The 24943-nt window shown below is 53.6% G+C and overlaps 1 protein-coding gene across 1 annotated transcript; it reads left to right on the top strand.

The window, feature by feature from the left end:
• Window positions 1-405: 405 nt before the first annotated feature.
• THOP1 (thimet oligopeptidase 1) lies at window positions 406-22885 on the top strand. The gene is made up of 13 exons (XM_045831664.1): window positions 406-646; window positions 3447-3659; window positions 5968-6116; window positions 7506-7613; window positions 10221-10323; window positions 13053-13213; window positions 14823-14958; window positions 15416-15782; window positions 16012-16213; window positions 18914-19100; window positions 19323-19451; window positions 20519-20655; window positions 21100-22885. The coding sequence occupies exons 1-13, from the start codon at window positions 631-633 to the stop codon at window positions 21253-21255; spliced, it is 2064 nt and encodes a 687-aa protein (XP_045687620.1). The 5' UTR covers window positions 406-630; the 3' UTR covers window positions 21256-22885.
• Window positions 22886-24943: the final 2058 nt, after the last annotated feature.

Raw genomic sequence — 24943 nt, 5'->3', positions numbered from 1 at the left:
AGAGAAATAAAAGGATTTTTTTCAAGTTTAATTCTAGTACATTTTTCTCTCTGAGTGCCCTAGTTCAAGATTTTGTTGTTTATTTTAACCGACAATAGATATATAAGTCAGGTTACTACACTAAACCAAAATAACTATTGCAATTTGAAATTCTGGATCTGTCGTTCATTGAGGCTTTCTCAATGATACGTAATTGTTTTTTTTTTTCCTGTAAAGTAGAAAAGAAGCAGTTACCAATTAATACAGGGACTAGAAGCCCAGGCGAAGTACTGAGCAGAGAACCGCAAATATTTAGAGGCTTAGAAGTGCCAGAGCGCACTGTGATGACGGTCTCTGAATTTCTGTCTCTCGGTTTGTCTCTCGCTTGCAGCTGACAGCCAATGACCAGCAGGGAGGGTTGCGGAGCGCGTGCGCAGAGTGTGGTTGGAAAGGACACAGTGCTGCTGGGGCGCGCGTGCGCCTACTCCCGGCGTAAGCACCCTCCCAGCGTTCAGTGGGCGCGCGGGCGGTGGGCACCTTAGTCTCTTACGCGGTGTACACCGAACGGACCGAGGTGTCTGGCCGCGGAGGCTGAGGCGGCCCCACGCGGACCAGGTGGAAAGAGAGACCGCACGTGCACACCCTCCTGTCATGAAGACGCCTGCAGGTACCGGCAACCCCTCGGTGCGGTCCCGCTATAGAGATCCGGGCGCCCCCTGAACCCTCGTGCCTTCGGGGGTCACGACTTGGGCCTAAGCGGGACGAAGTGACCCTCGAGTAACCGGATGGGTGGTATTCCTGGGGTGGTATTGGAGAGTCCAGAACCTCGTCCGCTCGGTGGCAGAATGAATGAACGAACCAATTTTTCTAGTGTTTCACTCATTCAGCCAACACCATGTCCCTTCTAAGGACGGGTCGGGCCCTGGGGTGGATTCTGAGAGAGACCCTGAGCTGTAGATGGGGTTCCAGAGCCGGAGACAGATATTCAGAGAGTAGAAGAAGCGAGGACTTTAGAGAACGGTCATTGCTGGGGCTGATGGCGCTTTTATTAGAGATGGCAGTCCTGGAGGGCTTCTGGGAGGCGGTGGACTCGATGAGGAGAAACCCCTGTCCTGCTAAGAACTAGGGGAGGAGCGTCCCAGTTGGCAGTAACCGTGAGGGCAAAAGCCAAGAGGCAAGAGCACGGGTATCGTGTTTAAAGAGTAATAAAGTCATTTTGGCTAGATCACAGGTTTAAAGTGCAAATGGGCATTATAGAAGGGTTTTCATTAGGGAAGCGACATAACTTTGTTAAGTGTATGTTAGAAAATCGCCCAGGTTGTTGTGTGGTGCCTCCTGAAATTTTCCCTTGGCGGCCTCTCCTTCCCAGTTCTTTCTCCAGCCCATTGAGATGATGATAATTGTATTAATGATAATAATTACAAATAGGGCTATGAAGGACTCAGGAAGGCAGAGAGTGTTGTCTGCCTTGTTTGCCGCAGGATTGACTGTTAGCTTCAGAACCTGGCACATAGGTGATAATCAATAAATATTTACAGAATGAACGCATCTGCTCAGATTTTTCAAATCTTAGCTTCTCCAGGAGATTTTTCTGACACTTCCAGCTCAAGCAGATGTCCTACCTTTCCTGAGCTCTTGGAGCCCTTCTTTACCACCGATTTTAATACAGACCTACAATCCCTTTTTAACAATTCTGAAATCAAAAATATTCTGCAAACAGATTTTCCCTAAGTTTGCAGCAGTCTTTTGGCCAGAAAATCTGACCTGGGCTGATTTAAAAGCTTTTCTTTTTCCCTCTAAGTGTAATACCAGTGGTCCTCAGCTGGGATGATTGTGCCACCCCAGGGGACCTTGGGTGATGTCTGGGGACATCTGTAGTTGTCATGACTGGGGATACTCCTGGAATAGAGTAGGTGAGGGGCCAGGGATGCTGATTAGAACCCTAGAGTGCCCAGGACGCCCCTCCCCTCCATGACCCCACCGCCAATGTTGATAGTGCTGTTCAAAAGCCCTACTCCAAAGACATCAAACACAGGTCTGAGCCAGCAGCACCCTGCAGGGATTCCTAGTGTTCACAAGGGGAGTGCGGGACCACTTTGGCCATGTGTAAATCCTGGCTGGCCAGACGGAGAAAATGAGGCACAGCTAGGTGTTTCCTGGAGCGACCCCTTCTTGTTCATTACACATTCCACACCTTCTCTGTTCTCTTACTGAATCAGTAATTTGAAACAGGTATAGTCATTCTAGACCTACAGATGACATAGGAATGCCGTGGCGGGGCATCTCTGAGAGAAAAATGCGGAAAGGAAGACTGGCGGGGAGGGGGCTCAGGGCAGAGAGGAAAACCTGCAAGAAGGCCGGGGAGCCTGACAAAGGCCAGTGTGGCTGGGCACAGAGCAGTTGGCAAAACCAGCTGACCAAACCTGCCGTACAGGATCCAGGAGAATCCGGACAATGTAGATCAGGGGTCAGCATCTGCTCTGTAAGGACACACACGGTTTAGGCTTGGCTGCCACGCACCACCTCTCATATGAAGTCACTTTTAGCTCATGGGCTCTATAAAAACAGTCAGGTGTAGATGCTGATGAAAGGTTTGAACTTGAATCTGGGGTACAGGGTGGAGCCCTGGGAAGGGGACAGGAAGACCTGACAACCAGATGAGCAGATTAACAACGGTGCTGTGAGTTCAGTATAGCAGTTCACAGAATGGGAGTGGAATCAGACTGCAGGCGTGAACCCTACCTTCGCCATTGGTTGGCTGTGGGATCATTGTGGCGGGAGACTCGAATTCTCCAGATCTCAGGATTCCCATCCATAAAACAGGCAAATGGGATGCAAAGTACAGTACTGTGTGAGAATTCAGAGAGGGAAGAGCACAAACCATCGTACACTCTGAATCTCCCACGAGAGGTGTTGAGTGACTGCTATTAGTACAGACCACAGTCTCTTATCCAAAAGATCTCAGGGCTAGGGATGTTTAAATAATCAGAATGTCCCCCCTATTTTAGAAAGGTATTGCAGTACAAATGGCACATATTCATGCAGGGAGGTTGGGAGTTGCATCCTATAATGAAGCTATTCTTTGAATGAAATACATGTGTACACCAAATGTCCCCCTCCTCGCTATTGACTTTTGGGGCTGAGTCACTCTCTGTGGAGTGCCATCCTGGGCACCCTGGGGTGTTGAGCAGCATCCCTGGTCCCCACCCACTAGATGCAGTGGCATTACATCTCAGTCCTGATGACCACAAATATCCCCAGACTTCATTCTTTGTCTCCTGGGGAGCAGAATCGCCTTCAGAGGACTAAGCAGCCTGTGCATCCCCACAAAGCCCTTGAACATTGCTCATGTGCAGAGGGATACATGGTCCTCCCCTATCCCTCTGCACCCCTCTCCCATCATTTACTCTGACCCTAATTCTGGATGTCAAGCAGACATTTGGTGTGGGGTTTTGTCCTCTGTGCAGCCTGTGCAGGAGATGCCCTGGGCACAGCAGCCCCCTGCTCCGTGGTGAATTACCTGAGATGGGACCTGAGCGCCCAACAAATAGTGGAGCTCACGGCGGAGCTCATGGAGCAGACCAAGCACGTGTATGACCAGGTGGGCTCCCAGAAGTTTGAGGACGTGTCCTATGAGAATACACTTAAGGCGCTGGCTGACGTGGAGGTGTCCTACACTGGTAAGTCCAGGTCAGGATCTGGGCATGGAGTTCCTGAACCCTGACCCTGAGGTGGCACCACTCATCCCCTGGGGTTGTGGTGGGTAAAGGCATCCAGCAGGTGTGGCCCATTCCCTTGTGTGCCCTGCTCCACTTGGCCACTGGCACGATAGGTCGTCACCTGGTTTCTGAGAGCCAGCTCAGGTGCCTGCCGTGAAACTGGAGCCCTTCTCACCCCTTTTCTAGTCCCGGGGGATATTTGTTTTCTTCTCTCTGAGAACTGAACTTGGCCCCCTTGCGTTTCTGCTCCCTGAGGCCTCCCCTGCACTTTGAGTAACCTGATGCCATCCCCTAGCTGGCTCCTTCTCTCCTCCTTGGGGGTCTGTCTGCTTCCTTTGGGAGGAGTGAGGTGTTCAATTTAATAGATAACAACATCTGTCTCCTGGAGGCCCCCCCTCTGTATAGGATGACGGCGTGACGACAAGAGGTCAAGGGAAGTCTCAAAGTGGAGCATCCTGAGCCAAGAAACTCCCTGACCCCAGATCTCTAGGAAGAGTCGTTTTCTTGGGAGCCGTCGAGAATCCCTGCTGCGGGATTCTCACTTGTTCCTGAGGCCGCACCATGTGAGCTCTGCTGGTGTTGAAGGGCGGGCCAGGAGCTGAAGGCCTGCAGGCTGGGCTCTGTGTCCTGTCTCTGCCTCCTCTTCCTTACTTTGGGCAGACAGGCCTCAGTTTACCCCTCTTCTTTCTCACAGGAGGCACTCGAAGGTCCTGGGATGCTAATTCCCACTTATCTAGCATCATTCCACCCCCAGCCTTGCTCAGTAGCCTGGGTGATTTTAAGGAAAACTACAATTGACTTGTGGCGCTCCTCTGGGCCAGTCCTTCAGGGCCTTTTCACTGCTCTTGGGGTGGAGGCCAGAGTCCTGGGTGTGGTCTTCAGTGTCCTGCACTGTCAGCCCTCCTCACCCTCCTAGGCTGCCTGCCCGGCCACACGGCCTTGCACTTGCTCACTGCCTCCCCTCTTGGCCTGAGGTTCTTACCTTCTGCTTTGCTGGATGTCAGACTGCTCTGTGATCACAGGAGCCCCTTCCCTGGGCCCCTCTTCCTGCGCCAGCTGCCCAGATTAATCCCTTACTCTGCACTGTTTTCATGTCACATTGGTGCATGTCATTCTGCAGACCGCAAGCCTAGAGGCTGGTTCTGTCCTTCTCACTGTTCTCTTTGGGCAGCCAGCATCTGGCCCACCCAGAACCTCACTGTTTAACACAAGTCAACTGAGCAGGTCAGTCCTTGTCGCCTTTGGAGGTCTCCATGGTGCAGCGAGCTGCACCCAGACCCGGGACATTTCTAAGGCCCACAGCCATGGAAACGACCAAGCTGTGATTTGAATTTAGGCTCCCCAATGCAAAGTGCGTGCTTTTTTTTAACTGTTCTTTTGAGATATAATTTACATACCATGTAATTCACCCATTTACAGCATACATTTTAGTGTATGCTAAAGTGGTTTTAGTGTATTTGCAATGTTGTTCAACTTTCACCACTATCTAATTTTAGAATATTTTTGTCACCCCCAAAAGAAGTCCCTTCCCCTCTCCTAGCAACTGTAAATCCACTTTCTGTCTCTGGATGTGCCTGTTCTGGACATTTCACATAAATGGAATCGCACACGGTGTGGCCTTTTGTGTCTGGCGTCTCTCACTGAACATCGTGTATTCAAGGTTCATCCACGTTGTAGTGAGTGTTGGTGCTTCACTCCTTTTCATGACTGAGTAGTATTCCCTGTGTGGTTGAACTGTGTTTGTGTATCCACCCATCTGTCAGTGGGCACTTGGGTTATTTCCGCTATTCAGTTAGGACAGTCCTGCTGCTGGGAGCAGGTGTGCACAGGTTTCTGTGTGGCATGTGTTTCCATTTCTTGTGGGTAGACACGCAGGCATGGAATTGCTGGGTCATGTGAGTCTGTTCAAACTCTGCTCTTATAGTCACCCATTCATTCTTCCTGTATGTTAAAAATTGTTTGTGAATTTAAAAGAGAGCCAGCAGCAGCCATGGAGTCCCTTCAGCCTCTCCTGGTTTTGTCACACTTCTCTGTTCAGTCTTCTTTGCCTCGGAGAGTCCTGAGCTAACTCTGGTTCTGTTTGGACTGTGAGGTCCCTGAGGCCACGAGTGATAGTCAGTTTTCTTTCCCGGTGCCCAGCCCGGGGCCAGGTGTGGAGAATGTTTACTGAGCAAATCGACAAACAGGGATGAGTTCTGTGCTTGGAGCCTGAGGTCAGTGTCCACTTTGGGCCCATTTTCATAGTTGTCCCCTTGTCTCCCTGTTTCAGTTCAGCGCAATATCCTTGACTTCCCCCAGCATGTTTCTCCATCGAAGGACATTCGGACAGCCAGCACAGAGGCGGACAAGAAGCTGTCTGAGTTTGACGTGGAGATGAGCATGAGGCAGGATGTGTACCAGAGGATCGTCTGGCTGCAGGTGGGGGCTGTGAGGACATGGAGCTGGGGGCGTGGGAGGTGAAAGCTGAGGGCGGGGCTGTCTCTCCAGGGGAGCCTGTGGGCTGACACCTTTTCCGACTGGACCATTTTGTGCCCCAGACTTTAAAAGGCAGAAAACGCAAAATAATTCTGGGGGTGGATGGTGGGGATGGCGCACAGCAGTGTGAATGGACTTAATGCTGCTGAGCTGTGCACTTGAAAGTGGTAAAGGTGGTAGGTAAATTTTATGTCTATTTTACCACAATTTTTAAAAACCATGTTAAAAAATGACAAAAACAGCCTTGGCCAAGTGGCTGTTTTTTGGAGTGTTGTCCCATAGATCAAAAGGCTGCAGGTTCGATTCCCCATCATGGCACATACCCAGCCAGGTTGCAGGTTTCATCCCCAGCTGGGGTGTGTACGAGAAGGCAACCGATCGATATTTCTCTCTCACATCAATGCTTCAGTCTCTCCCTAAAAAACAAAAAAAGTCTTCGGGTGAGGATAAAAAAAGAAAAAATGACAAGGACAAATGGAGAGGAGCAAGAAAAACCAGTATGGAAAGCCTAGGACTCCTTTTGCGTCTCCTGCGTCCACCACGGCATCTCACTTGCCCGACCCTGTTGGACGCTGCTCAGAAATAATATCCTGCCTCCCTCGTGAGGGGAGCCGGGTCGAGTGACATGCTGGGTGACACAGCACAGAGTGGGTTCCACCTCCAGCTGGCGCTCTTCTCAGCAGGAGGGGAGCCTTTGCTGCTGAAGATGGAGGGCTTGCGGGTGACTGGAAATGCCCCTCGTGCTGCTGGTTCACTCCCGCAAATGTGCCAGCGTGTCGGCCTCGGGGTCAGGAAGATGCTCCCGTGTGCTTCGGTGCATGTGCAGGCACAGACCTGGGGCAGCACAAGCCGTGCTGTTTTTCAGCATTGAAATTCTTGTTGAGATAATTGTAGGTTCACATACAGTTTTGAGAAATGATTCAAAGAGGTCTCCTCTACACTTCGTCTGATTTCCCCCCATGTAATGTTTTGCGGAACCAAAGTCACCTCACAAGCAGGGTACTGCCCGCACACCTTATTCCTGCAGAGTGCTCATTTGCTTCAAACCCTCTGGGCAGCCTGTGCTGCGCCAGGAAGTGAGCATCTGGGTGTAGATTCCGTGTGGGTCTAGGGCTTTATTCTCTGGGATAATGCCCAGGAGGGCAGCTGCTGAGTCATAGGGTCGTTGGATATTTGTCTTTTCAAGAAACCACCGAACTGCTTTCCAGAGTGGCTGCACCGTGTCACCTTCCCTCAGCAGTGTCCCAGTGAGCCGGTCTCTCCGCTGCCTCCCAGCCTTTGGCACTGTCACGATTCTTTACTGCCAACAGAACTTTGCCTTTCTTTTTCTAGGAAAAAGTTCAGAAGGACTCTCTGAGGCCAGAGGCAGCGCGGTACCTGGAGCGACTGATTAAGCTGGGCCGGAGGAACGGGCTCCACCTGCCGGAGGAGACTCAGGAAGTGAGTGAGGGGCCTTGGGGATGGGGTAGCAGGCTTGTGCCTTCCTGCACCCACCTGAGGGCCCAGCCTCTGCCCTGATGCCAGTTTTCTGCTACCTGAACTCTGGTGGGAGTTTTGTCTAGAGCAGCTCTCTCTCGGAACCCACTCTGCTCTTAGTTCTCCAGGGGCGTGTGGGGCTTCCCCAGGGTCATGGGGCTTCCTCACTGAAGGAGGGCGTGCAGGCCTCATCGGGCACCTAACTGCATTCAGTCATCCCCAGGACTTTGGTGTGATGGTGTTAAGGAAAAACTCAGTCCTCTGTGTCTCCGCCCTCCTTAGTACAGTGCTACATCACTGCCTCCCTTCCGAAACCAGATGTCTGGGGATCCCACATGAAGGAACTTTTTTCTCTTTTTGTAAAGATTTTACTTATTTTTATTTTTAGAAAGAGGGAAGGGAGGGATAAAGAGAGGGAGAGAAGCATCAATGTGCAAGAGAAGCATTGATCAGTTGCCTCTTGCCCCCAACTGAGGACCTGGGTTGCAACCCAGGCATGTGTGCTGACCTTGACTGGGAATCGAACCAGTGACCTTTCAGTTCACAGGCTGGTGCTCAGTCCACTAAGCCACACCAGCCAGGGCATGTGAAGAAACTTGCTGACACTGGCTGGGTGTCCTGCACTTTAACTCCATTGTTCTGACACTGTCTTCCTAGAAAGGGCATCGGATTCCCCAGGTTCAGGGCTCAGCCCCACAGGACTGCCCCTATTTCAGACTCCAGTCTTAAGTCCAAGTTTGTTATTTGTGTTATAAATTGGAGGTTCCTAAGATCCCCTCCTTAGATTTGATTAATTTGTTAAAGCAACTTATAGAAATCCAAGAAACACGTTACTTACTAGATCACTGGTTTAGTGTGTTGGGTTGGCCAAAACGTTTGTTTTGTTTTTTCCATATGATGGATGGCTCTAGTAGTACTTAGTTGTCTTTAACTTCATTTGAAACAATTTTGTTAGATTATATTGTGATAGCTGTCATATCAGCATGAGTTAAAAAAACAAAGCAAAACACCAAAACTGGTGAATTTTTTGAAGCCATTTTAATATTGAAAATGGAAGAAAATGAGCAGCATTGTCAGTGTATTCTTTATTTCTTTTTTAAAAAATATTTTTAAGTATTTTATTTATTTATTTATAGAGAAAGGGTAAAGGAGAGAAACATCAATGTGTGGCTGCCTCTCGTGCCCCTTGCTGGGGACCTGGCCCACAACCCAGGCATGTGCCCTGACTGGGAATCGAACCAGCAACACCCTGGTTCACAGGCCTGTGCTCAATCCACTGAACCACCCCAGCCAGGGCTATTCTTTATTTCAAGAAAGGTAAAAACACAACTGAAACACAAAGATTTGTGCAGTGTCTGGAGAAGGTTCTGTAACTGATAGAACGTGTCAAAAGTGGTTCACGAAGTTTCTTGGTACTTTTGACATTTTGGCAAAATCTTTGCTGTGGGGCTTCTCATGCATTGGAAGATGTTTAGCAGCACCCCAGGCCTCTACCCACTAGAAGACAATAGTGGGAGATAGCCAACATACTAAGAATATCCAAATCAATAAAGTTGCTGGTGAAATAAAAAATGTCTTATTTTATGGAAAAAACTAAATGGACTTTTTGGCAAGGCCACACACGACTCAGGAACAGCAGCCAGAAGAGATGCACGGGCTGAGGTGCAGGCAGGGGGCTCGGAGCGCCCATGCCCTCCCACAGTGCTTTCCTGTCTCCACGTCTACGTGTGTTCACCCACCCTGGAAGCTCTCTGAGCCCGGTCCTTTTGTGAGGTTTCATTACACAAACTCAGCTGATTAAATCACTGGCCCTTTGGGTCTGATTTCAACCTCCAGCCGTCAGCCCCTCTCCCCACCCAAAAGGTGGAGAATGGGGTGGAACTAAAAGGTCGGCCCTGTGGTTTTGGGTTTTCTGAAAGTGGGCTTGTTGACATAAGCTCAGATGTGGTTGCAAGGGGCTCCTGTTGCTTTTGTCCCCCTGAAAGTTTTTCACTCAGCAAATTCCAAGGGTTTTAGGAACGGGGTTAAGTCAAAAACACACGTTTCTCATTGTGTCAAAATACCACAGGAGACAGGTGTCCCCTGTCTTCCAGCTGGGAGGGTGGCACCTGCTTCTGTCCGGTGGCTGGTAAGTGCGGTGTCTGCTTTCACACTTGTTCCCTCCTCTTCGCCTGCGCCAGGCAGCCCCAGGGTTTCCACCTGACACCCTGGGCCCAGGCACTTCTTTGTGCCCCGTGTCACTCCCTTACCCAGACGGGTCGATTTTTAACTGTTTAAGAACCAGATGGCCCCGAACGTTGAAGTCTGTTAGATGCCGAAAGCTCAGGCTACAGATTCTGGGGGCAGTTCCTCAGTAGGAGGGTCCAGAAGGCCCTTGGCCAGGGACCCATACCGATGAGGATGCCTCTTGAGTCCCCAGATCACGAGGTTGCTCAGCACAGCAGACAGGTGTTTGCCCCCCAAACCTCTGTTTTTCCTACCTCACCTGCCTCTTCTGTGATGGGGAGCCTTAACCCTGAGGGGATCTTAACAGCGGTGCCTCCCTTCTCTCAAGGCTCTTCTCTCCTTCAGAAAATCAAAGGCATCAAGAAGAAGCTGAGTCTCCTGTGCATTGACTTCAATAAGAACCTGAACGAGGACACGACCTTCCTGCCCTTCACAAGAGAGGAGCTGGGTGCGTGGGGGGCTGGGCTGGGAAGGTAGCCACATTGACAGCCAGTCTCAGGGGCATGGTCTTGGGGAGACCCTGCAGGGCCACAGCCTCCTCCTTCAGAGGTCGAGGCATTTGTTTGGGTTTTTTCACTTGGAGCGCTGGGTGTTTGGGACCTTAAGGTTCTGGGTCCCTCCTTAGAGGGGGCCGTGCTCTGTGTGTTGGGATTCTGACCCCGGAGGGCGTCCTGAGGCAGTGGGAGCGCCAGGTGAGCAGTCTCAGCCTTGCTGCTGAGTCAGCTGGGTTATCCCCTCTGAGGTCACACCCCGTGCCTCTTTATTGTTTTTATTTCCCAAAATCCTTCGAAGTGTTCAAGGGGATGAACTGAATCAGTAGTTTCTAAGCCTGGCTGTACACAGGAATTTTGCAGGGTTGGAGCTTAGGCATCCTTTCTAGTTTTTACTATTTTCCCTACTTCTCTTTCCCTGGACGGTTTGTTGTGTAAAGTTTCACACCTACGGGAAAGTTGCAGAACGGTGCCTTGGAGAGCCCTTGCGTGCTTCACCCAGCCTCACCCCCTGCTGGTGCTTTGCTTCCCTGCCTCCTCTGTCCATGTTTATATGCACACTGTTTCCGAACTTCTGACAGTCACTCGTCGGCTTGTGGCACTTCAGCAGGAACAGGGACGTTCTCCTGCATCAGAGGTGCAGACCCCACACTCGGGACAGAACATCGAGCTGTGTCCTCGAGGGTGCGGGCAGGTTTCCCACGTCGGCCCTCCCCGCGGCGTTCTCTCTCTCCCAACCGGGATCTGCTTAGTCTCTATGTATCATCGGGCTCCTTTCCTGTTGAACAGTTCCTCAGCCTTTTGCACATTTTTTCCCTCTTTTCCAACACTGCCAGTTTTGAAAACTCCAGGCCAGTGGCTGTGCCACCTGCCACCTGTGAGAGGCTCCGAGCAGGCCGTGTGTCCTAACCAGTGGTGTGTAGTGCAGTGTGTGTGGAGTCATGTCACGTGAGATCTGGCTGTGAGTCCGGCAGCTTTTGCCTTGGAGGTGGCAGGATGCAGGGCCCTCACTGAAGGCGGCTACACCACAGAGACCCATGAACATGCATCTTCTAGAACAAGTGCTTACAGACTGATCACAGCTGCGTTCTGCTGCCCCTCATTCCCGTTCAGCCCCCACTGTGTCCTGGCAGCAAGTCCCACCACGTGGCTCCTGACGTTTAAGGATGGCCACCATGTTTCCTGACCAAAGGGGAACCCAGGGCTCTGGAATTCAGCCAAGGAACCTGCTGGTCCATGCTGTCCATGGGATTGCTTTGCTATCTGTCCAGCCTTAGGGCCTGGCTTGTCGGACTGGCCTCCCGTGTGGGCAGCTTCACTCTCCAGCATGTGGAGCGGATGATTGTGCGCCCTTCCTGACCTCAGACACCATGTCTTGCTGGGATGGGGGTGGTGGCAGTGGCTGGGACATGTGTGTCCAGCCTGGCAGGGTCTGGCCCTGTCTGCAGGCCTAGCTGAGCAAGATCGTGGCACTCGTTTATTTTTCTTTCGGTTGTAAAAGGGACACTTGGTGTTATTTTACAAAAATACAATGTATCTTTCTCTATGTACCCCTTTTCCCCTCCCTGAATCTTAATTACTTGATTAGGTGGCTGTCTGCCAGGTGTCACCATTGAAACACCAGTTTTCCCTTCATGATCAGTAATTTCTCAAGTGCAGCTCTGACGCCGCTGTTCATCACATTGCCACCCACCAGCTGTAGCGCCCAGGGAGACTCTGCACACACGTTAGTTGGTTTTCTCATAAACTAGAGCTTTCCCTTCCCCCCATTTATTTATTTTATTTTATTTAAGATTTTATTTATTTATTTGTAGAGAGAGGGGAAGGGAGGGAGAAAGAGAGGGAGAGAAACATCGATGGGAGATACATTGATTGGTTCCCTCTCCTACGTGCCGCAACTGGGGATCAGACCCACAACCCAGGCACGTGCCCTGGGTTGGAACGGAGCCAACAGCCTTTCACTTTGCAGGACAACGCCCAACCAAGTGAGCTACACTGGTCGGCCCCGCATTTACGTATTAATTTATCTGGTCAGTGAGGACTATCAGTCCTGTTTTACTCTCTGGATTATAGTCTATTGCTGTCGTTATTTACAGTGATGCTCAGACTGTCCAGTTTGACCTCAAGGGAGTGATTCGGGCCTGTCATGTCTGTGTTTGTCTCTGAGTGCCTTTTGACATGGGATCTTCTAGGCTAGTTCCCTCCCTTCCCCACAAGGGGGAAGCCCTGGCGCACAGTCCAAGGGCAGTGTACCTAGATCTCTGTCATGGGAAGGTGGGTCAGGAGCTGGGGCCAGGTGGGAGACTGTTACAGCAGTGCTGGCCGCTGGGACGGGGGTGCTGTCCACTGGGGTGTGGTCAGGGTTGCTGGGTAGGTTCTGTTCATGGTGGTGCCATTTACTGAGAAAGGGCACAGGAGGAGAATGTAGCCCCAGGAAGCCCATCCTGTCCAAGAGTCCGGCTGACTGTAGCTTTTCCTTCCCAAGGGAGTCTTGATGCAAATGGTAACAGATTTCCGAGGTGGGCAGGTTCTGGACATCTTTCCTTCAGGACTCAGGGCAGAAGCCAGGAACACAGTGTGGAGGGAAGGCCAGGCCTGGTGCTCCCTGTCAGCTCCTGCTCCTAGCCCACGCCTCCCACCTTGTATGTGCGCTGGTCTTTAAAAGCCCCCCTAATTTGGTTCATAGGAGGGCTTCCTGAAGACTTTTTGAACTCTCTGGAAAAGACTGAGGATGGGAAATTCAAAGTCACCCTCAAGTACCCTCACTATTTTCCTCTCCTGAAGAAATGCCACGTACCCGAGACCAGAAGGAAGGTGGAGGAGGCCTTCAACTGTCGGTGCAAGGAGGTGAGAAGGCGGTGCCAGGGTCTGGCTTCAGGGATCCGCCTGTGGGGTCTGTCTGCGAAACAGCCTCATCTGGAGCTTGGAAGTGCCGTGCCATGCCTGTCTGCTCAGTGCTGGTGTGAGTCGCCTCAGTGGCTGTGCCTGCAAAGAGTCGCCCAGTGTCTACTGGGCTAGGTCTAGTGACCAAGGGTATGCTCAGTGAGCTTGGTGGCTCGATCACCTCATTGGGTCTGGCTCTGTCCCTGGGACCACGCAGAGCAGGGGTCAGAGCCTCTGTCCCAAGCTCATTGCTTCTGTCATGCATCTGCTCCACATAAATCCCGGCACCCTGTCTCCTTCTGCTGTGTCCCCCGCCCCAGCCTCACATCGCTCTTCTGTTGCCCGGACCTGAGCTCGGGTTTGCCCCCCGCTGTTCGGCAGCTTGTGTGGGGCCCGGGCCTCTGGCCATGGCCCTGGGCGCAGCCTCGGTACTCAGATGTCCATTCCCACAAGGGCACTTGTGTTTGTGTCCGTACCCCAATGTGGTCTCTGAGTGACTCCTGTTTAGCCTTAAGCAGATAGGGGTGTTGGGACGGGTCCCCTTCATCCTCCCTGCGACACCACTGGTGCTCACGTGGCTGGTGGAGAGGAGCCACAGGCTGGAGGTCACAGGATAACAGGAAATGCATGTGGTAAAGCCTGTGTTCTCCACTTTTTGGGATTGAAGACCACTTTGGTGTGAAGATAACTTGGGGTTTGCACTGCAGAATCTGAGATGTAGCCCTAGCAGAGGCAGCACTCCCAGCGGGGGCCATTGGCGGCCTGCAGACTTGGGACTGCCTTGTCCCAGAGCCGGGAGTTACAGCTCTGAGGGGGATGTGCTGCTCTCTGCAGCCGGCAGTAACTTTAGTGTCAAGAGCTCAAGCTGCATGCTCTTTGGCTGCTCAGGACTGGATAAGGGTTGGCATCCCCTTGTCTTCACTCCCATCCTGGCCGCTGGACTTGACCCAACAGGCAGAACAGGGGGGCGGGCAGAGTTCCAGGTCCCATGGGACATGGCGTGCTAACTGGCACTGTTGGCCACCAGCCTTGAGTTCCCTCATGTGACTGCAAGCTGTCCACTCAACTTTGCAGTTGTAATTTGTTTTCCTGTGGCCTGATTGTGCCAGGGGATGTTATGTTCTGTCTCTCCTTGCAAACGAAACAGAAGATTTCATTTTGTGTTGGCCCCCATGAGCATGGTTGGTTGGCTCGATAGAGACTTGGTACCTTGAGCCCTAGGCCGGGCCGTTCCTGGCAGGGGCACCCGGTACACAGCGCCTTCCGGAGGCGATCCTAGAGAGTCCCAGCCCACACATTGCTCTTCACTCAGCTTCAGAACTCTTCATGGTTCACACGCTTTATTTTTGCAAAAAGGAGCCGGGGGCTTGTAGCTTATATGCCAGGACAGAACCAAGTATGCAGAGATCCGGGCCAAGGTCAGGACAGGGAAAGCAGACGTTCCAGAGCTGTGCTGGATGGGGGCCTGAGCAGCCCTGTGGCTGCCGAGATCTACCAAGGAAGCCAGATGCTGGCCCGGGAGCCCCACGTGGGGGAAGCGACATCCACAGGCCTGCTCACTTGTTGGTTCCAGGAGAACTGTGGCATCCTCAGGGAGCTGGTGACCCTGCGGGCCCAGAAGTCCAGCCTGCTGGGCTTCAGCACACATGCCGACTACGTCCTGGAGATGAACATGGCCAAAACCAGCCAGGCAGTGGCCACTTTCCTAGGTAACTGACCTTCCCCACCTCCTACGTGCTGTTCTTGACTGTGACGTGATGGTGCTTCTGAGAGCCCCCTTTTGTCCACCCTGAGGTGGGCGTCCCATTGCCTCCCCTGGCCCCTGTATTTGACCAGAGGGACCCTAATCTAACTGCTGAGGACTGGGTCCCGGGCAAGGCCTGCAGCTGGCCCAGCCCATCTGGGCGTGAGGCTCTGGACAAGCAGCTCAGGTGTGACTGCCATCTCCTCTTTGTGAAAACAAGACCAGTGACCCCTCCTGGAGCTGCTTTGGGGTGATGGGACACAGCCTCGGTCAGGCTTTGTCTCAGGCCGTCCTTTCCAGGGCCCAGGCAGCGGAGAAAGCCAAGGCCAGCGTGTTGGGGTTTGCCCCATGGGAGTGAGCATGGGCGGCTTTGGGGTGCCACTGCCAGGAGGTAGCCTTGCCTTTCCCCTCTGTGCCCCCAGATGAACTGGCCCAGAAGCTGAAGCCCCTTGGAGAGCAGGAGCGGGCGGTGATCCTGGAGCTGAAGAAGGCTGAGTGTGAGAAGCGGGGCCTAGACTTCGATGGGCGGATCAACGCCTGGGACATGCGCTACTACATGAACCAGGTGGAGGAGACATGCTACAGCGTGGACCAGAACCTGCTCAAGGAGTACTTCCCCATGCAGGTGGTCACTAGGGGGCTGCTGGGCATCTATGAGGAGCTGCTGGGGCTGACCTTTGACCTGGAGGAGCATGCCACTGTGTGGCACGAAGATGTGAAGCTATACTCAGTGAGGGACACGTCCTCAGGGACGGTCATCGGGAAGTTCTACCTGGACCTTTACCCAAGGTGCATGTGGGCTAGGGTTGCGGGCGGGGGCCAGGAGTGCTCATACTATTTGGGGACGTGGGTGCTCTTCCCTCTGCTGAGAGCCCTTTAGGGTGTCTAATTGCCTCAGCCGGCAGATGGGTCAGGGAGTGGCAGAAATGGGGACCAGCCTGGGGTCACTGCCCCTCTGGGCCAGTCAGCAAGAGGAGCAGACCCCCAGCCAGGCCTGACCCTGCCCCCTTTCCCCCAGGGAAGGCAAGTATGGGCATGCAGCCTGCTTTGGCTTGCAGCCAGGCTGCCTGCGGCCGGATGGGAGCCGCCAGATCGCCATCGCAGCCATGGTAGCCAACTTCACCAAGCCCACCCCAGACGCCCCCTCCCTGCTGCAGCACGATGAAGTGGAGACCTACTTCCACGAGTTCGGGCACGTGATGCACCAGCTCTGCTCTCAGGTGGGCACAGGGTGGAGGGGCTGGCTGGGGGGAGGGCAGGGGTGCCCCCATCTCGCCTGTCAGTTAGCGGGCCTGGAGGCAGGTTTCCCCATGTTGGATTCTTCAGGTGACATGACCGTGGCTATGGTAACACCCTCTTGTATCAGTTTCTATCACAAAGTCCCACAGGGGTGGCTTAAACAACGAAATGTGTGCTTCCCTGGTGCTAGAGGCTACAAGTCCGAGGTCAAGGTGTGGGCAGGGGTGGGTTTTCTGAAACCTCTCTCCTTGGTGTGTAGATGCTATCTTAAAAGACAGTTGTCATACTGGACTATAGGCCGCCCTAGTGATCTCATTGAATCACCTCTCAAAGATCCCATCTCCAAATATAGTCACATTCTGAGGTCCTAGGGGTCAGGACTCCCATATACAAATTTTGGGGGACACAGTTCAGTCCTTAACAGCTGTCAGAGGTATTAGATTAGTAAAGATAGATATAGATATAGATATAGATATAAATACAGATACAGATATAAAAACATGCTTAGCATGCCGCTCATGCAGGCCTCATCACCGCGAGCTCACATTAAGAAACACTGCATGGTCTGTGAAAGCCAGTGGTGGCAGCCCGAGCTCTGGCTGCGGGACAGACACCAAGCCCCACACTGGATTCAGCGAACACTCGCTGAGCCTGGTGCAGAGCTCGAGGGGTGCTGTGCTTTCTGGGTGGAGATATGGAGGCTTAGGAGGTTGAGGCAGCTTCCCCAGATAAGCCCTCAGTGGCAGCAACAGGACTCCCTGGTCTAGTGGCCAAGCCACAGGCCCCCAGCTACACGTGGGCGTTTGTCCTCTGGCCCCTCTCGCACATGGTCAGCCAGTTTTCCTGATAGCACAAGCGTGCTTAGGGGCCAAATGGGAGCGTGTGGGAACTGGGTACTTAGTGGTTTTTAGTTAATTAACCAAGCTGTGAGGCCGTCATCACTGTCCAGTTCTGGAACATTCCATCATCCCCAGAAGATCCTTTCTGCCCCTTAGCTGTCACTCCCCTCTCTGTCCACCCCCTCCCCAGTCCCTAACAACTACCGATCCACTCTCAGTCTCTGGATGTGCCTGCTCCAGACATGTCACCTACATGGAATCACACACTGGGTGGCCTTTGTGTCTGACTCCTCTCACTGAGCATCACGTGTTCAAGGTCCATCCACGCTGTAGCGAGTGTCAGAGCTTCACTCCTTTTCATGGTTGAGTGATATTCCATGTGTGGATGGACCACTTAGAAGTATGTTTTGATGAGAAGTTCTTTGACTTTGATTAAGTTTAGTCTATTAACTCTTTTCTTTCATAGTTCGCAGTTTTTTTGTGTGTGTTCTGTTGAAGACATTGTTTTCTAACCTAAGGCACTAATTTTTCGCTAATTTTTTAAAACGTTTTATAGTTTTAGCTCTTCATTTTAATCTGTCATTGATTGTGAATTAGATGTTGTCTGTGGGGTCAGGCAAGGGTCTCCCGCTCACTGCCGACAGCAACTCAGGGCACAGCCAGGGTCTGTACGGCGCCCGGGCTCTGGGCGCACCTAGCCACCCCCCCCACCACCCGTCAGTGCTGTGTGCATCCCCCATTTTCTTCAGGTCTTTTCTGATACCCACGAGTCTCATTATTTATAGCAGTTCTGGGGTTTTTTTTTTGAAGTTGCCACAAACACCAGGGTAGCAGATACTGAACTGTTGTTCCTAGGGAGATGCAGGGCTGGGTCCCTGCAAGCCTGGTCACAGTGTTTTCACAGCCTTGTGTTTGCGTGTGTTTCTGCATAAAGATGCCTTTTGCGATGTACATTGTGGCTCCACATCCAACAGCGCAGTGGTTCGTGCCTGAATGAGCTTCTCTGACACACGGGTTTTCTCCCCAAGGCACGTCACAACCTTCATTCACTCAAGGTCACTAGCCAACACCTCATTGGTGGCCATTTCGAACATTGAAATCACCTATAAAACCAGAAATGTACAAAAAACAGGGCACTCAGTAGACTAAAGGGATGTGTCACAGTCAGAGCTGAAGCCGGAGAGCAGAGTGCTGAAAGACCGTGAAAACTCAGGCTGGTCGACTTGGGGGCTGCAGACTTCAGTGGGTCATAGTTCGCAGATGCGGCGTCTGTGGCCGGGAAGGACCGACCGCGCACCTTCCCCTTCCGGACTCCCTGCCTCACTTTGGGCCGGGACAGGACTTGCCTTAAGTCACTCAGCAGCTTGTGTGACTGATTAACTGTCAGACCTAAGTTCTGGCTGCTCTGGAAAAAGTGCTGTTTCTCAGGAAAACTTTCAGATCCACAAAAGTGGACCAAATACAGTGTACCTCCCAACATCTGTCACCAGATTCCACTATTTCCGGGCCTTGGCCTTTTGGGCTACAGACATTTTACGAGCACTGGCTTCATGGGTGGGAGAGGGAACCTGGGTGACCAGCAGGGACATGCGTGCTCGCTGCCTCTCTGTGTGTCCTGGGTCGAGACAGGTTGACCAGCAGCTTCCGGGGGAAAACTCAGCTGTCCCCATCCTTGGCCAGGCGTCCCAGTCTGGGGGGAGGAAGGGCCCACGCCCAGGGTGTTCTCTACCCACCCAGGTGGGCTTCGGGTACTGCGTACCTGTGCACCCAGATAAGGCTGGGTGGACAGGAACTGGCAGAGCAGGGTCCGGCATTCCTGGGCTCTCTGCCCCATCCCCACAGGCGGAGTTCGCCATGTTCAGCGGGACACATGTGGAGCGCGACTTTGTGGAGGCGCCCTCGCAGATGCTGGAGAACTGGGTGTGGGAGAAGGAGCCGCTGCTCAGGATGTCGCAGCACTACAGGACGGGCAGCGCCATCCCCCAGGAGCTGCTCGAGAAGCTCATCAAGTCCCGGCAGGCCAACACAGGTGTGCCCCACTGCGACCCCGCTCTGTGGGGCCTCGCTAGCTCTGGGACCACCCCGGTCTCCATCCTCCGGACCCTGGGGCCAGGGGAAAGAGGGGAGTCCTTGGGGCCCATGCTGCAGCCTGCGAGGCCCAGGTGTGCCCTTGGGGATTTCTGGACAGCTCCGGCTGGAGAGCACAGGGGAGAGCACAGTGCCAGCCTCCCATCTGCTTCCTCCCAACCAGGTCTCTTCAACCTGCGCCAGATCGTCCTGGCCAAGGTGGACCAGGCCCTGCACACACAGAAAGCTGCAGACCCGGCCGAGGAGTACGCCCGCCTCTGCCAGCAGATCCTCGGGGTCCCAGCCACGCCAGGTAACTGCCCGTGAGCCCGGCCTGTTTTAGAGATTAGGCGTGTCTGTCCTCTGGGTCAACGGGAACCTAGTGCCACGTGAAGGGAGTTGGGCCAGACCGTCGGTTCGGCTGACCCGAGAGAAGCAGGCAGCCCCTGGCCTCACTTCTGCTTTGCCTTCCTAGGCCCTTGGCTCCATCTGTGGAGCCTGATGAGCAGCTGATGTGGGCAGCTCCATCCTTCCTCACTGGCTGTGTGTGGCTTCCACCCCCGCAGCACCTTCATGCGCTCCCTCAGAGCGCCCTCCCGCACATAGCCTTGTGAGAAGCCCGGGAGGTGTAGCAAAGATGAGCGATCTCGCACCTGGAGGTGGCAGTAGATAAATTTTGATGTGTATCCTCCGAGTGCATCTGCATACTTGCGCATGTGCACATATCAATATAAACGATTAATAAATGTGCGGGAAGGTAGTTAAGATTTAATGTAGGTGGTATTGCACTGGTTTACCGTTTCATGAGCATTTTTAAATTTGCTTTTTAAAAAGATTTTATTTATTTTTAGAGATGGGAAGGAAGGGAGAAGGAGAGGGAGAGAAACATCAATGTGTGGTTGCCTCTCGTGTACTCCCTTTTGGGGACGTGGCCTGCAACCCAGGCATGTGCCCTGGCTGAGAATTGAACTGGTGACCCTTTGGTCCTCAGGCTGGTGCTTAATCCACTGAGCTATACCAACTGGGGGCTCATGAGCATTTTAAAAACTCTTCAAAAAGTGTTTAAATCCACACATGCCCTCTGTTGTGTGGGTGAGCCTTGACTTACCCCAGGGTCTCCTGACATTGAGCCCTGGTGCTGTGGCTGCTGGCATTGTGGAAAATGCTCCAGGTGAGCCCTCCCCATTTCAGCAGCTCTCAGCAAAGATCAGTTGTGTTCCTCTGGCCGAATCACCAGGCCTCTGTTTCCTGGAATTGTTGCACCAGTTCCCCTCCTTCTGGATGGGGAGGGTTCTCTGATGTGGCTGCTTTGAAAGCCCCCTCTCATGAGGGTGGACCAGGGACCAGGCCGTCCTCCACGTAACCTCCTGTTCCTCCCAGGAACCAACATGCCTGCAACTTTTGGCCACCTGGCGGGAGGCTACGACGCGCAGTATTATGGCTACCTGTGGAGTGAGGTATACTCCATGGACATGTTCCACACGCGCTTCAAGCAGGAGGGCGTCCTCAATGGCAAGGTGAGGAGAGGACTTTGAGTGATGATCCCAGTGCCGAGGACCAAGGACATTTGGCCTTGGCCTTGGCCTGTGTGCCGGTGCAGCCAGCCCTGGCAGGCCAGGGCGCTGGGGCAGAGTTGGACTCTCCCTTAGTCCTACAGGGCTCCACCTGAGATCCTGTGGGGTTGGGGGGCTCAGCCAGTTTTCCAGCCCTTTGTTTAGTCTCAGCAGAGGCTGAGCCACTCCTGTCCCGAAGGACAGAGTGCCTGCGCGCGCGCACACACACGCGCGCGCAGTCTTGCACATGCATGCATTTGCGTGCACACTTGTTCTGAGATCCCCTTCCAAGGTGTTGGCAGCACACACGCCCTCGTGATGCTGACACAGGGACCCACAGGCCCCCTGGGAGCTGGTGCAGGATGTTTAAGGACCCTCTCCAAGCGCTGCCCTTCTGCCCCACTGTAGGTTGGCTTGGACTACAGAAGCTGCATCCTGAGACCAGGCGGCTCCCAGGACGCCAGCATCATGCTGAAGCTCTTCCTGGGTCGGGACCCCAAGCAGGATGCCTTCCTCCTGAGCAAAGGCCTACAGGTGGAGGGTAGCGAGCTGCTGGCCTGCTGATGCGCCCAGGGGTCCTGCCAGCCCTGGACGGGGGCTCCAGCTCCCGCTGCCCTGGTGCCTTAGCTCCCAGTCTGGAAACGGGATGGGAGACGCTGGTCTCCAGCTCAGCATCCCAGGGAGGGTGGGGCAGGGTTAGGAGAGAGGCCATTCTTCCTGGTCATTTCTCATAGCCAGTGTCCATGACCCACACTTGGTGGTCAGCGTGGGCTGAAGAGAGCTTGTCCTCAAGATATCTGGAAAGTGCTTGCATCTGGTCAAGGCTTTCTCTTCATTGCACTAATACAGCTCCTTTCTCGGAATTTGGCCTAGGTAAGGGGCTGGCTCTTTTAAATTCAGCCATTAAAAAAAAAAGACACTAGCCTGTTCTGATGCCTGTCCCTTCTGCCACAGAATAGTGGTGCATTGGTTGTCACATGTGTGACCGAGTTCTGGTGCTCCCATTAAGCCCTGAACTTGATGATCAGTGCTCAGGTGGGGGACACGGGCAGTTGAAGGCTGTCCTCTCTGCACTGGAACATTCTGGTACATTCTGGATTGTGACCCATGTGGGAGACTGCTGAGCTGTTGAAGGAACTGCAGCTGGGGAGTAGGGAGCGTGGAGCTGGGGTGCCAGGGTTGCTCCCCAAGAGCTGTCTCCTGCCAGCCTCTCACCTAGCATGATTCTGGGGAAATCCCTTGTCCCCATGCAGCCCTGGCAGACTGGGGGCCGAGGCTGCCCTCCTGAGCACAGCAGCCACTGCCCACAGCTGAGGGCAGCCACAGGCCTTGGGGGTTCCCAAGGGAGCTTCTGGGTTTGAAAGCTGATGAATTTTCTTGTAGGGCCTGCCTCCCCCCTACTCCACTTCTTTGCCCTGGGCCCCTGGTCCAGCCCAAGTGCCTGGCTGAAGGCCCCCCTCCCAAGTAAGTCCCCAGGGGTTCACACAGAGCCCCCTCCCCTGGCCTCCATCTCCTGCCTCTCTGCAGCACAGAAGGACTCTGAGGTAAGGGCAGAGAGTCTGGGTCATGACCCCTTGCCCCATGGAGACTCATTCTCTGAGCCCCAAAGGGCAGCAGAGATCATGGGCACAGGGCCCCTGCTGGTGTCTGGTTGGCCCAGCAACCAGTACAGCTGAGGTCTCACCGAGAATGCACATGTCTCCCAGCCACTCTGTGGCCTGTAAATGGCTGGTCCCTGAGACTACACTGGTGGCACCGACTGCAGGGACGTGACCCATGCCCAGAGCAGGAAGTGCAGCTGTGGCCCATTGCCCTGGGGCTGAGGGGGGCCCTTCGGGGTTCTGACGGCTCAGGGGACAGCCCGGAGTTAGGGTCCCTGCCAATCCAGGTTACCATTGCCCTCCCATCCCCTGCTGCTCCCCCATGAAGGAAAAAGGAAACTTGAAAAATAAAAAGACTGAGCTTTTGTGTTTTGAGATATTTATAACATTTTTGTACATACTTGCTGGTTGGGTTTTGATGAAACCTGAGTGCGGGGGTGGGGGGGCACCTTTGCCACCCCGGTGAGTCTCCTCCACCCTCCAGGGTAGTGATTTTCACCGCGCCGCAAGAATGTTTGAAACATGCAATGCCTGACTGTTTAGTCAGGGGCACCAACCTCTTTTCCCTTAGATTGTCAAATAAAAAATGACAATAGCCAACACAACAATAGTCATCTGGTGTGAATGAGTCAAAACAATGCCTAGTTTTCATCAGATCGGCAAAAACCACATTTTTGGTGTGCTGCAGAGTTTTAGTCACCGGTTGATGTGTGCCGTGAGAGGGAAAGGTCAGAGGCTGCTGCTCCTGCAGGCCGGGTACTAAGTCTGCCGGCCTCTCACCTCTGCCCCATCCGTGCCAGTCCTGCCTGCCCTCTGGCCTTCACGTCCTCTCTCCTCTTCCGTCCTTCAGCAAGGGTCTCTCCAGCCCTGCGACATTCAGGACACCAGTGGCCACGAGCAACTTCACTCTTCTCACTCCTGAAGGGGGCAGGCGGTGCCAGTGGGACACTATGGGACTTTTATAACAGGTGTGCCAACACTCGGGGTCTGGGGCACACCGTCTCACCTTCGCCCTCCCTGCAGGATTGTCGCAGGCGGGCCAGCTCAGTATCAGGGCCAGCGGCCACTCCTTCCAAGTGTCCTCATCCAAGCGTGCTCACTAAAGCCAGCAACCTGGCAAGAGATGGCCATGCAGGGCCTCCCCGGTGAGGACAGCTGTCTGTTCCTGGCACAAGCAACATTGTCACATGAAATTTGAATTCAACCCAGAGGTCAGGTGGTGTGGGGAGTAGATCCAGCCCATCCTGGGCAGCACAGATCTGGTCTCAGTGGATTTTTAGGTGAGTGGGACCCTGGGGTTGGCTGCCTGCATGGGCTGGTGCCAGGTGGTAGCCCACGTGGCTCCTTGGGGCACCGAGCTCACCTTGGCTACATGGGGCCCCTGGCCAGTGCCACACTCTCATCCTCACACCCCGACCCTCCAGTGGGCGTTCTGTCTAGCCTCTGCAGCCCGTGAGGCCAGGGGTCTGTGGGTTCACACGGAGATCACTTGCCTAGAGCCAGGGAATCTCCCTGGTGGGCCACCTCCCAGTGCAGACTTCAGTTAGTTCAAGGGAGGACAAATAGTGCAGTTAGTTGGGGCTGGTGCTGTGGGGCCTGTGGCTTTTGTTGGAACTGTTGGGGAAGAGAAATTCTTTTTTTCACTGGACTTTAAATTGGGTAGAGACAAGCTGTGGGGCAAAGACAGCCACTCAAAGAGTGCGGCTGGCCAGCCCAGAGGAAACCAGGGCTGTGAGGGGCCTCCCCGCCATGCCGTCTGTGCACCTGCCTGGTCGAGGCCTCTGAACGTTGCAGTTAAGAGCCAAATGAATTCCGTTTTCTGCTTGAGACAGTCTAAGTGGCGGCCCAGAGTTCTGTCCTTGACCTTGTCCCTGCCCTCAGACAGGAGGTAGCTGAAGCTGGCCTTGTCAGGGCAGACTGCCTTTTGGGGTGGCTGTCTCCCAGGTTGGCAACAGTGAAGTAACCGGGGCTGGAGGGGCGGTCCAGAAATACTTGGGAGGCTTGTGATGGTTCTGGTCTGAGTGGGGTTTAGTGGTTTGCCCTCCCCACCCCTCAGCCAGGGGGGCAGAGAAGCAGGCCTCACCCAGGGCTGCTGCAGGCGGGGTCAGAGATGGGCTGGGAACCCGGGCTCCCAACCCACACCCGGGCTGAGCCCAGTGGTTCTCCCCACTACTCCCCCCAACATATATCTTTTTAAAATTTCTATTTATTGATTTTTAGAAAGAGAGAAGGAAGAGAGAGAAATATCCACTTGTTGTTCCACTTATTGACGCATTCATTGGTTGATTCTTGTATGTGCCCTGACCAGGGATCGAACCCGCAGCCTTGGTGTATTGGGAGGATGCTCTAACCAACTGGGCCACCTGGCCAGGGCCATGTATATGTTTTCAAATAGCTGAATTGAGGTAAATTTTCCCTACAATAGGTGACATACTTAAAGGATACAACGAGATAAGTTCTTCTGCATACCCATGAAACCGTCAGCGTCCTCGAGGTGGTGTGCTCGGCTCCCGCGGCTCCCCGTGCCCGTCCGCAGTCCTCCCCTCCCCCCACACCCATTCGCCCAGCTCCCTGCCGACTTACCCGAAGTCCTCACGGAAATGAACTCACACAGGATGGCCTCTTACTTACCGGTTTGGTCCGGTTTCTTA

Source organism: Phyllostomus hastatus, unplaced genomic scaffold (assembly GCF_019186645.2).
Source record: "Phyllostomus hastatus isolate PE091 unplaced genomic scaffold, TTU_PhHast_1.1 phas_contig_159, whole genome shotgun sequence".
Classification (NCBI taxonomy): domain Eukaryota; kingdom Metazoa; phylum Chordata; class Mammalia; order Chiroptera; family Phyllostomidae; genus Phyllostomus; species Phyllostomus hastatus.
This window is presented reverse-complemented; position numbering and strand designations above follow the sequence as displayed.

What these genes read in the sequence shown, in the direction of transcription:
- THOP1 (XM_045831664.1), top strand. An exon ending in TGCCGGAGGAGACTCAGGAA is followed by an intron (nt 7,614 to 10,220) that starts GTGAGTGAGGGG and finishes TCTCTCCTTCAG; the next exon opens with AAAATCAAAGGCATCAAGAA. An exon ending in TGCACCAGCTCTGCTCTCAG is followed by an intron (nt 16,214 to 18,913) that starts GTGGGCACAGGG and finishes CCATCCCCACAG; the next exon opens with GCGGAGTTCGCCATGTTCAG.